This window comes from Phalacrocorax carbo, chromosome 6, assembly GCF_963921805.1.
Source record: "Phalacrocorax carbo chromosome 6, bPhaCar2.1, whole genome shotgun sequence".
In the NCBI taxonomy this organism is placed as follows: Eukaryota; Metazoa; Chordata; class Aves; order Suliformes; family Phalacrocoracidae; genus Phalacrocorax; species Phalacrocorax carbo.
Window position 1 is genome coordinate 11202411 of NC_087518.1, and position 11865 is coordinate 11214275.

Sequence of the window (11865 nt, forward strand, 5' to 3'; positions counted from 1 at the left end):
TCAGAGCACAGGGAAACAGAAACAGCTGCATACGGCTGGCAGTCCCTCAGGGGGCAAGGCACTCTGTTGGGGTCAGACACACACAGCATTTGTCCAGCAACAAGTGTATTGGACCCCGGTACTGGGCCCTGGCCCCAGGTCCGACAAGAGCCTTTAGCCTCAGGAGCTCCCTGCCAGCACGGAGCAACCTTCAATAAATGGCTTTGAGGGAAGCAAGGTTGGTGCCTGGCTGTGTGGTGTCCTGGTCCTTAGCACTGCCTCCTCCAGCATTCCCCAGCCTGGCTTGCAAGGGTGCCACAGGCATCCTTCCTTCTGCTAGTGTGGATGTAGCAGGCACACCCATCTCCCATGCTGGGCACAGCCACAGGCTGCACATAACCAAAGCCTCAAAACATGGCAGCAGGAGGGGAAGGCCTGTCTCCCTGCCTGACCATCAGGCAGCCCCCTGCCTTGCTGGGGGGATGTGACCTGTCCTTTTCCCCCCATGGCATGTTGTCCTGGTGCCTGTCACACCATGGCATGGTGCTTCAGTGGTGGCTCAGATCTGGTTGAGAGGAGGGAGGTGCAGAGTCGCCAGCGCACTGTGGAACACATCCCTCACTGCTCCCAGCAGCTGGAGGCGGGCAAACATCTGGTCAAAGAGGTGTGGGAATGGCTCCTGCAGGGAGAAAAGCAGTGGCTTGGGGCTGGTGGCCATATTGCCCCTTGACAGGCTGGCCCTAGAGGCACTGCTGCCTCTGCACCCTGTGTATGTATCCTGGAGGGCCTGGTGCAAGGCTGCATTATGCTGCTGGGACCCTGGAGCCTACTCCCCACACAGCTGCTCCACAACTGCAGTCCAGGCCTGGGAAGGACCACAGGGTCGCCAGCCTGCAGGGATGGGACATCCAACTCACCCCCAGGACGTGGACCCGGTTGTAGTAGGAGCTGAAATCCATGCTGAGCTGGATCAGGAACTTGCACACCTGCAAGACAGAGCTTCTGCTGGCATGGTGGGGTCTGGCTGGTCTTGTGCCCTTCCCCCCCACAAGCAGAACAGGAGCAGCCCCAGGAGTGTTGCAGTTTCTTCCCTCAGCACCGCCCCCACATCACATAGCTTTGCCCTGAGTTGGGACTGCTGGAGCAGCACCCATGGGTGCTACAGCATGTGGTACTTACTGTCTCTGTGTTGGCTGTGATCCGGATCCCCTTGGTGGGTGCAGGTAGCACAGCTGCCTGCTGCAGGACTTCAGGGAAGGGCAGGAGATAGTTGAAGAGCAGGAGCCATTCACCCTGTGAAAGGATTACGTGTGTCAGAGGGCCAGACCCTCCTCGGCCAGCAGTACCCAGCACCAGAGCCAAGGTCCCCACATTTCCCTTCTCTGCACTCACCTCTTCCCGGAGGCAGGAGAAGTTCAGTTCTGACACTGGTGGGAGAGGTGGGTATGTGCCTGGAAAGGAGGTGAGAGACTGTTGTTGTGCCCAGAGAAGCCCCTGTGGCTCCAGGCATGAGAAACAGCCCAGGAGTAGATGTTAGAGGAGGGTTGTGGGGCTGGTGCTCACCCTGCTCCACAGCCCGCTGGTAGGTGTCAAAGAGTGTGGCCAGCCGGGCACAGTTGTACATCACGAAGGCGCCGCTCTTGGTTCCCTTCGTGGAGATGCTGCTGTCCTCCAGGTCCAGGGTGATCTGAGGGCAGTGAGAAGTCTCAGTCCAGGCTGCTCAGCACAGAGCCGCTCCACTATCCCCACAGCTTGCCTGCCCTGGCTCTGCACAAACTGCTGTCCTACCTGACTCCTGTGAGCAGTGCTCAGCATCTCAAACCTGATGGCAGCCACTGTGAGCGTATCAATCACCTCAGTCCAGGCCTCATCTGTGGAAAACACAGGTGTGGAAAACATATTACTCCATTCCCGTGTAATATCACCCCCAGCGCCCAGGCAGGAACCCCCCTGGGGTGAGGAGGCTCCAGTGAAAGCTGGGGACCACCACAGTTCCCCAGCCCTGGCCCCCATCTGCAGGTGCCACTGTGCCGGTGCCCAGGTCGCAGTTTAGACACCTTCTCCCAAGCAAGGTCAGCACTTGGCTCCAGTGGCAGAGGAGAGAGGGAGCACTGTGCTGGGGACAGCCTTGCTGGCTGCAGACACAGAGATGAGGAGAGCAGACTCATGGGAGCAGTGGAGACAGGAGTAGAGTGACATCTGTGCAGAGCCACGAAGGAAACCCTCACCTTGTGCAAGCTCCCCATACTTCATCACAGAGGCTTCGTACATCTGGCGCTTTCGGAGCCTGGGAGGAACAGACACAGCCACTGCCCCTGGGCTGAACTAGCCCCAGAGAGCACCCTAGGGCTCCCCCAGCCTTTGGGCTCCTCAGGGCATCCCAGCTGCAGCAGCAACCCAGCTGAGCAAAATCAGTGCAAAACCTCCAGGATCCAGGCAGAGACAGCCACACCGCGGCCAGCCCCTTGTGCCGCTGCCTTGGGAGGGCTGCAAGGAACCCACTGCACCGGGCACAAGCTCCGCCTTGTGGCTAAGAAAGGGCTGCCCCTGTGCCAGAGCCATCCGCTAATGCGTGAAGGCAGGGAAATACCACCCTGCACCGCTGCAGCACCCAGCTCCTGCCGCTGCCTCTCCTCCCAACAGCCCCCTGGCAGCACTGAGAGGGCCAGAAGCTGGACAGTCTGCACCTCCAGTCCTCTCACAACAGCTCTGAGCTATGGAAAAGCAGAATGGAGGCACTACGCAGAACTCTCTGTGCACCACCAGCTCATTCAGCACTGTAGCATGGCTGCCTTGGTGCCTACAGGGCCAGGCAGAGCACAGGGATCCTTGGCAGGCAAGCAGCATGGCAGGCGCCTTGCCACACACCAACTTACTGGAAGTACTGGTCTGCCCCGATGGGCGATGAGGGGTTTGTCACCTTCACTGGCCCACAGACAAGGTGCTTCTGAAAGAGAGAGGAGAGGCCAGGGCCAGGGGTCAAAGCCTCAGAAGCTCCACCAAAACACAGCGCAGGAGAACTGGGCTAAAACCAGCCATGTTCTAGCTGTCTCCTTGCAGTCTTTTCCTGCCCCTCCTTCTTTAGCGCTAAAATCCCAAGGGCAGAGAGGCCGCTCCACCACCTGGGCAAGAGTGTGGAGGGACTGCCAACGCAAAGGGAAGCCTCACAAGGGAGCAAGGCTGGACCTCAGCATTCGCTGTGGGGATTGCAGGAGGCTGGCTGAGCGCAAGGATGCTAGACCCACAGTGAGGAAGTTTGAAAGTTCCTTACCTGCAAAGCTGTGTGGGCTCCTGGATCCAAAATTCTCCAGAGCAGATCCAGCTGCTGCTGCTGGAATTCCTCCTCACAGCTCACCACATGTACAATGCTGCAGCAGCTCCCCTGACCTCCAGCCTGCAGCAGAGCACAGCAGGGAGCTCAAATGCTACCATGTGACAGAAGGGAACAACATCTGGAAAGCAAGAGGTAGGAAGCATGGCAGTGTTACTCACTGTGCACTGCTGTACAGCTTGCTGCAGCTCAGCCAGGGACCGCAGCTTCCCTTCTGTCACTGAAAGAAGGAAGGACACTCAGAACGGAACACGAAGGTTCACCACACCCCTGCCATCCTGCATCAGGCTGTGCATTTCTGGCTTAAACCAGACTGAAGGGGAATAAGAGGAGAAAGCCATTTTGATCTAAACCCCCCTTATTTTCCATAAAAACGATCGGAAAAAAAGGAAACAGGCCTGTTTGCAGCCATTCACTCCCCCTTGCTGTCACACTAGAGCTGCTGTACATGTAAGGCTCACCAAGAAGGACATCTAGATTGGGGTCGTAGCCCACCAAGCCCTGCTGTTGCACGAAGCTCTTCAAATGCACTTTTGAGATTACATCCTCAGGCAGCATGGCTACACCTGGCCCCTGCTCACAGGCTGCAGCATAGGGGGACCGGCCCAGGGCCCGCTTCAAGGCCGAGATAGCATCAGGGGGTGCTGAGCCACTGGAGCCAGAGGGCCAGTCGATGCGGAGCTGCCGCAGGACATCCCGGCTCCCCTCCTCGGCAAGCGCAGGGACCAGGCGGATGCCGACCCTGCGAGAGGGAGAAACATGATGGTGGCAGGGCGGTGGGCAGCAGGGCGGCGGTGGCGGCAGGGCGAGGCACTCACCCCTGGGTGCGCAGCAGCTGGGCCAGGTGGTCGGCCAGCAAGAGGGAGCGGAGGTGGCGGGGCCGCAGGGCAGCGGGGGTGCGCACAGCCGGGCAGTGCAGCACCACCCACCCCGCCTGCACCCCCAGCGCTGGGGACGGGGCGGGCTGTGGCCCCAACAGGCGCTCGAAGGCCTGCGGCCGCCACACCTGCACCGCCAGCCCCGCCGGCGTCTCCTGACAGCCCCGCACCGCCAGCACCCCCGGGCCTCTTAGTGACGTCACGCCCGCTACGACGTCAGCGGGCACCTGCCGGGCAAGAAGGCAAGGAGTCAGTCCCCTGCCCGCACGTGGCCCGGCGCAGGCCCCGCCCCCTCCCCTTCCGCGCTGGCCCCTGCCCCGGCTCCGACCTCTCCGTGCTGGCCCCGGCCCGGCCGCGGCCTACCTGGCCCCCGGGGAAAGCGGCGCTCAGCGCGGCCCGGGGCGCCAGGAAGTCCCGGTGCCGCAGGTTGCGGGCGCCGCTCTCCTTCACCCAGAGAGCGGCGGGCCGCCCCAGCGCCCCGTTCAGGGCCCGCAGCGTGGCCGCAACCCCCGGCCGGCCCTCGCCCGTCTCCATGGGAGCCTGGCCGCAGCTTCCGCCGGAAGTGGCGTCATCAGCCCGCTCGCCCGCCGGGCTCTGGCAGGCGGCCGCCATGTTGGGCGCGGCACGCGGCCCTCCAGGGCGGCCATCTTGGGCGCGGGCGGGTTGGATGGGGCAGTGCGGCCATCTTGGGGGCAACGGCCTATGGGGGCCGCCATGATGTGCGTGGCGGTCAGTGCGATGCCGCCATGATGGGTGTGGCGGGCTACTGTGTGCCCGGTGCTTGGGGACGGCGGCGGAGTTCGGCGGGCCGGGAGACGACGGGAGCGTGTGTGCCCTGACACCGCCACCCTCCACAGAGGCCTCCGGGAGGGGACCCCAACCTGTCACAGCCACGCTCCAGGATGGCCAGGCCACAGCAGGGCCCAGCACAGGCTGCTGGGGCTCAGCCTGGCCATCCCTGAGGCCGCCGGGACTTGGCTGGGGCTGTGACAGGATGGCTGACGGGCACCATCAGCTCTTGCCAGGTGCAGTCTAGCACCGCAGCCGGGCTCTGCACAGTGAAGGGCGATAAGTGGCAGTGGGTGCATGCCTTGCCATGCCCTCAGTGGAGCCTGCTCGCTGCCCCAGCTCTGCCTGCTCCACTGGCCCTGGTGGGAAGGATGGGGGCAAGGAGCTGCCCTCCCGCACGTTAGCAAAGCAGCCCCCTCGTCAGCCCCAAGAGGAAGGAGGTGGAAACGATTAGATCATGCCGTTGATTACATCTGCAGAGCTGTGCTCCTCCATGGCGGCGGCGTCTCAAGTGCAGATCTGAAAGAGTGGAGAGCCCACGCTGCTGCCCAGTTCCCTGAGCACAGTGCGGGCTGTTGCTCCCCTCTGGGGCTGCCATCGACACCAACTCTGATCTGGGGACAGGGATAAGGGCCTGGCGTGCCCGCAGCCCCAGCCCCGTGACTGCTCGTTGGGTAGCGGGTATCTGGGAAGCACCAAACCCCCCCACGGCAGCTGAGAGCACGTGTCCCCAGGGAGCTGGGGACCTCCCTCCCTGCCCTTCCCTTCCTGCTCTCCCCGTGAGGCTGGGGTGGGGGGGCCGCTCTGCCCTGCCCGTAGGGCCCAAACCGGTTCCTCCAGGGCTGATGTGCGCAGGGGGCCAGGGCAGACAGAGCCTGCCAGAACGGCCTGTTGTGTAAGCTCTGCTGGGAGCGCAGCAACTCGTTTTGGGACTCCACGGGCAGCTCTGAAGTCCCCCCTGGGACTGCAGCCCACAGGCAGTGTGAACCTGCAGCCCCAGGGCAGAAGCAGGGACATGTCCCCCAGATGGGGGAGGGTTGCATCCCCTCCGGCACTGTGGGGCCGTGGCACGTTGGGGTGCTCCCTGCACCACCCACAGCCAAGAGGTGATCTGAGAATCACTGCTTACACCAGACCAACTGCTGACTGTCTGCAGGGCAGGAGCCGCCCAGGACCCCTGCCCGGCTGGCCAGGAGGGACGCACCGGCACAGGTGGGAACACACTTGGACCTTGTGTTGCTGCTGAGGGTGGTGTCCAGGCTGGATCCATCCCCAGAGCGCCAGGGTTCCCCGCAAGCAGCCCATGTGAGGCCTGGCAGCACGGTGGACCGGGGGGGGGGACTCTCGGGGGCGCCGAAAGAGCTTTGGACAGACACGACATCCCCGATGGCTCTCTGGCTGCCTGCTCAGCGGGAGTGATCGTGTCATTCCAAAGCCATCTCTCTCTCCGAGGGACGGATCCTGCCCGGGCACCGCTCGGCCCTGCTGGCACTGGGGGGCTGCAGGGGGCCAGGAAGAGCCTGGTGCAGGCTGGTGGCAGCAGGAAGCTCACCCATCTCATGACCTGCACCACCCCAGCGCAGGTGGCCACATCCATGCTGTGGCCAGCAGCCAGAGCCGCCACTCGGCACGCTCGCCCCAGCAGTTAGTCCCCAGGAAGTGAGCTGCTATTTTTAGCCGTCGGGGGCACGAGACTGCCGGAGAGCACCCACCTCCTGTACAAGAGGCTGAGCTGTGAGGCTGGGCACTGGTGATAACCCTTCCCGACACCCCCCTTTCTCCCACTGTGGCCCCCATATGCTGCCCCAGCCCCATGGAGGGGTTGGAGTTGGGCAAGCAGCTCATGCCCAGTGCCTGGCCTGGTGTGGGACGGCAGCGGGCAGCAGGGTGGGGGGCGTGTGGGACGAGGCGGGGGCGGGAGCGCGGGTAACGAAACCCCAGGGCAGCTGGGCGCAGTGGGGACAGCTGCTTTTGGGATTCCGTTGCCCGCGCCGACGCCATGGAGGGACGGGCATGGGGGCCACCGCCACGCCACCCCAACCCCGGGGCAGCCAGCGGGCCAAGGGGGCAGAGGGCGACTTACCACCAGGAACTGGGGCAGAGGAGCTGCATGGGAGCTGCAGCCAGGCCGGCTGTGGCTGGGGGTGCCAGCAGAGGCTGGGGTTGTGCCACAGGCTTCCCCCCGCACCGTGGGCCGGGTGCCAAGGGGAGGGTGGCGCAGCCGAGCCAAAAGGAAATGGCTCTGAACAAAGCCCCGGTGGGGCAGGAGCATCTGGTGCCAGCCCAGCAGCCCCCCGCGGGGCCCGGAAACCTGAGCTGTTCCCGAGGGAGGGCACCCGCCCCAGCACCTGTGCCCGCGGCAGCATGGCACGGCACCCGTTGCTGCCAGCGCCTCCAGCCCTCCGCCACCCGGCCGCCGGCGAGGACGGCCTCGGGGAGCCGCCACGGGGAGGGAAGTGAAACCGTATGGGGAACCCCACCGGGCCCACGCGGTGCTCACGCGGTGCTCGCCGAGGGGGACACGGTACCCCACCTTTGGCTGAAGGAGCCCGTCCATGGGGCGCCGGGGATTCCTGACGCCTCCCCACCCCAGCACGGCATGGCACGGTGGTGTGAAAGCTCCCGTCGCCGACGCCAGGGAGCTTCCCCGTGACCCCCACGGTGTCGGGGCTCTGGCTGTCCCCGGGGTGGATGTCACAAGGTGGGTGACGTGGGTCCCCAGCCCCGGAGCACCCCCCTGAGCCCCCAGAACCCCGCTGCCCACTGCCACCCGCCCCACCGAGCGTGGTGGGGAGGAGAGGGGGGAAAGAGGAACCCGGGGCGCGGGGTCCCGGCGGCGGATTGGGGGGCTCAGCCCCGGCTGGCAGCGGCTCCCCCGCAGCGGGGCACGCCATGCCGGGGCCGCAGGAGCGGGGCAAAGCCGTGCCGGGGGCGCAGCGGGGCGGCCGGGGAGCCGAGCCCCGGTCCCGCTCCCTCCCGCCGCCCGGCCCGGCCGCCCGCGGGGATAGCGGGGACCCAGCACCAGGAGCCGCCCGCTCCCCTCTCACCTCCGGCCCCGCAGCCTCCGGCGCAGCAGCCCCGACCGGTCCGCGGCCCTCCGGGCGGCGGGGATGGGGGCGTCCCGGTGGGGACGCCCGCGCCGCCAAGGCAAGGCAGGGCCGGGGCACCGCAACCCGCCGTGCCCCCCGCCGCCCCGCACCCGGCCGTGCCGCTGCCCGCCGCTTTCGGTTTCGCTCCGGCGCCGGCCGCAGCCCGCCCCGGGCGCACCAGGTCGGGGCGGGCCCGGGGGAGGGTGGCGGGGTGTGTGTGTGTCCCTCCCCGCCGCCCCACCCCGGCAGGAGGTGGGAGCCCCGGGGGGCCCCGGTCCGGCCCCGCTCCCGCCCCCGCCCCCGGTCCCGCTGTCCCAGCCCGGGCAGCGACGCCGGCGGCGGCCGCCAGGGGGCGCGAGTGGGGCGGGGCGGGGCGCGGTGAGGCGGAGGGGCGGGGCCACTCTGCGCTTCCGGCGGCGGCGCGGCCATGGCGGCGGCTGTGCTGCGTGTGCTGGGCCCAGCGGCACGGCGGGCGGTGGGCGGGTACGGGCACCGGCGTCGGCACCCTGGGACTGGGCGGGGGAGAGCACTCTGTGGCCCCAGGGGTGGTGGCCGGGGGGCTGCTGGCTGTGGGGTGTCCGTAGGGATCTCTGTAGGGCTGCTCTGGGGTGGCCGTGGGGCGGCCGTGGGGTGCCCGTGGGCCTGTTCTGGGGTGGCCGTGGGATGCCCCTGGGGTTCTTTGTGGGGCTGCCGGGGGGTAACTATAGGGTGCCCGTGGGGATCTCTGTGGAGCTGCTGTGGGGTGGGTAAGTGTGGGGGTACCCGTGGGGCAGCTGTGGGTCTGGCAATGAGAACTCTGTGAGGCTGCCAAGGGGTAGCTGTGCGGTGCCTGTGGGCCCCGTGTGTCCAAGCCACTCCCCATCCTCACAGGGTGCCATGCTGGGCTCAGCCATGCCGGGCTCACCGCCTAACCCCGGCGGACGATGAGCTCTACCAGCGGACACGGATGACGGTGCTGGAGCCAGAGTCCCCCAACATCGTGTTCATCGAGGGCTACACTAGCCGCGGATTCACCATCAGCGGGGACCTGGTGGTGGGGCCCTGCGCCATCCTGCCCCGTGCCATCCTCCAGTGGAACGTGAGTGCCCAGTGGTGGGTCAGGGGCTGCTTGGCCCCCACCCACACTGTGGGCAAGCACCCTGGGGTCTGCCCCACTCAGTGCCCTCGGTGTCCCCACAGGTTGGCTCCTACAGGGACATTTCACTTGAGAGTCTGTCGCTATTCCGGCTGCTGGAGCCCCAAATAGGTACGTGGGTTAGCCGGGGCCCTGCACTGCCACAGCCTGCCTGAGCTGGCTCCTGAGCTGTGCTGGGCTGCCAGGGCCCAGCTGCCCCTCAGGGCCAGCGCAGCTCTGCCCCAGCCCTCCCTGCAGTGCCTTACCGGCATTTTGGTGGAAGGAGCTGCTCTCTGGCATCCCTCTGCTCTGCAGCAGGAGCTGGAGGGGCAGGAGGGGTGCAGCGGGCAGGCTTCCACCTCATTTGCGTTCCTGTAGGGGTGGCTGTGGGGGAGCTGTTGGTCCCCGCAGGGAGGACAGGTGTGGGCCGAGGCAGCCTGAGCACAGCCCTGCCCACCCTTTCCTGTGGTTGTCTCCTGGTTACAGAGATCCTAGTGCTGGGCACTGGAGACAGGGTGGAGCGGCTCCACCCCACCGTGCTGAAGCAGATGCGGGAGTGTGGGATCGCTGTGGAGGTGCAGGACACGGTGAGGAGGGGTGTGCACAGACAGCACCCCAGCGGAGGGGAGGGTGGTGGCCACTGGGAGTGCCCCCAGGGCCTCTGCCTGCCCCGGGGATGGGCAGGAGGGAGAGTGTCATGTGCCCCTGGGGAAAGGCTGCATCTCCCGCCCGAGGTCTGGGGCTTCACTCCCTCCTTTTTCTATTTCACAGCCAAATGCATGTGCAACTTTCAACTTCCTAACGAGTGAAAAGCGCATGGCAGCTGCGGGGCTCATCCCTCCGCGGGGCACCTACATGGGGATATAGGTGCTTCCTGCCACGGGTTGAGCAGATCTTCCTCTTCCCTGCCTGGGGCTCCCAGCCATCACCACTCCAGGCAGAGAAATGCTTTGGACTGAACTGTCAGAGCCTGGCTGCGGCTGGGTGGTGGCTCTCTGCAGGCAGGAATGTGTTACAAAATGCACAGGTTTGGTTCTGCCCCAAAGTCCCTGGCTTCCTGGCCACTCTGCCCAGTGCTGGGGGCTGCGGGGCACAGCATGAGGCCTGAGTGTTGCCAGCAGCACTGCATCTGCAGCCCTGCTGCTCTGCCTTGCCAGCAGGAAGCCATCACCCCAAGGCAAGGGGGAGGCTGGCAGGGTGAAGCTGCATACCCCAGGCATGTTTGGAGCTCCAGAAGGAAAATATATGTGAATTGGAAGTACAAGGCACTTACGTGTTGGCTAACACACAGTGGAGGGGGGCTGTAAGGCACCATCAGGCTGTGTGTGCTTGCTGTCCCTGCAGAGCTGGCCAGGTGATGGGGTGGGGGGAGGGCTGTGGGTCAGCTGCTGCAGTGCCCTGGGCAGTGTATGTGGTGTTGGGCCACCACCTGCCAGCAGCTCCCTGGGCACAGGCAGCACCAGCAACTGCTGCATCACAGCTGGCACCGGCTTGCCCCGGGCTCCCCTGCAGGGTTTTGTACCCCGCCCCAGCACCCGTGTCCCTTGTGAAGCCTCGTGCTCAGTGCTAGTTGCTGAACCCCACCTCCCTGCAGACTTGCAGCTCAAGCGGGGACACAGGGTCACGGTTCCCTGTCCCCCAGCTCGCACAGGTTTGTGGTTGCAGATTCCACGCCAGCAATATACCTAATATACCACATACCTAATCACAGCCTTGTTCCCCAAATCCTGCCACCTTCATGGGCCCAAGGGCGGGGGGGGGGCGGGAAGGCAGGAATGTGGCTGTGATCCTCAGCCTTGAGGCAGACCGTGGGCTAGCTTTGCGTAATGAACCAGCTACATGAATGACTGGTTGACACTGGCACAATTATGATGTAATTCAAGGCTCTGTTTTTAACATGTGTAGATCTAATTTGACATTGACATGCTGCAGAGTGAGTGTTTTGGTTTTTGGGGTTTTTTTGGTGGGGTTTGTTTTAGGACAACAACATTAGCGCCACAAAACTGCAGATGGTAAATATGTGCCCTTTGGCAGGAGTGCCATTTGCGGGGCGGGGGGCGCGCTAAGACACATGTAAAATACCTTTGGTACCTGCTATTGCAAGCACAGGTAACCTGCCCATGCAGGGGATGCTTGCACCAGTCAGGCATGCGGAAACACAAACCCTGGCTCCTTTACGCAGCTGAGTGCTTACTGTGCCCATCCAAGTTCATTGCCCACATGCTTGCTGGCACAACAGTATGTGAAGGCAGTGCAAGTAATCAGCAGCATCTGCACTGACCAGCCTGAGGGGGTACAGCTGCTGTGGGATGAGCATCTGGGGATCATGGGAGAGAGCATGGGGTGTTTAGGGGAAGAAACAAAGGGAAGGAGAAAAGTGGATTTGGTGAGGATCAAGCAGGTACAAGGGCCTGCTGTGTGTAAGGTGCAACACAGAGCATTTCCAGGGTGTGCAGCTGCTTAGCATTGTAGCAGCTGGGCTGTGCCCAGGTCCTGTGGCTGTTGGGCAGCTCCCAGCAGTAGCTTACAGCCCTGTAAAATCCACTTGCGTTCTTGCCCAGCAGCCACCTGTTTTCTGCTCTCAGGAAGGTGGTGGGGGTTTTTTGTTTCTTTGGGGTTTGTTGTTTTTTTTTTAAACACCCCACGTCACATGAGCCATTGAGCCCTGTGAAGGAGCTGTCTCCT

General features: G+C 64.4%; 2 protein-coding genes across 4 annotated transcripts; one reads left to right on the forward strand and one right to left on the reverse strand.

Annotated features, from left to right (window-relative positions):
* Positions 1-88: 88 nt before the first annotated feature.
* DALRD3 (DALR anticodon binding domain containing 3) lies at positions 89-5698 on the reverse strand. 2 transcript variants are annotated; one of them, XM_064453636.1, is made up of 13 exons: positions 5449-5698; positions 4129-4415; positions 3772-4052; positions 3472-3530; positions 3251-3373; positions 2856-2926; positions 2208-2266; positions 1768-1850; positions 1543-1666; positions 1372-1430; positions 1159-1272; positions 897-965; positions 89-658 (listed from the first exon to the last, which is right to left on the reverse strand). In XM_064453636.1, exons 1-13 carry the CDS (start codon positions 5470-5472, stop codon positions 539-541), a joined length of 1473 nt encoding a protein of 490 aa, XP_064309706.1. In that variant the 5' UTR covers positions 5473-5698; the 3' UTR covers positions 89-538. The 2 variants fall into 2 exon arrangements, with proteins under 2 accessions (XP_064309706.1, XP_064309705.1); XM_064453635.1 differs by lacking the exon at positions 5449-5698 and adding an exon at positions 4552-5393.
* A 2741-nt stretch (positions 5699-8439) lies between these two features.
* On the forward strand, positions 8440-11096 carry NDUFAF3 (NADH:ubiquinone oxidoreductase complex assembly factor 3). 2 transcript variants are annotated; one of them, XM_064453638.1, is made up of 5 exons: positions 8440-8549; positions 8937-9144; positions 9246-9312; positions 9559-9767; positions 9952-11096. In XM_064453638.1, the coding sequence occupies exons 1-5, from the start codon at positions 8494-8496 to the stop codon at positions 10045-10047; spliced, it is 636 nt and encodes a 211-aa protein (XP_064309708.1). In that variant the 5' UTR covers positions 8440-8493; the 3' UTR covers positions 10048-11096. The 2 variants fall into 2 exon arrangements, with proteins under 2 accessions (XP_064309708.1, XP_064309709.1); XM_064453639.1 differs by having other exon boundaries at positions 9667-9767.
* Positions 11097-11865: the final 769 nt, after the last annotated feature.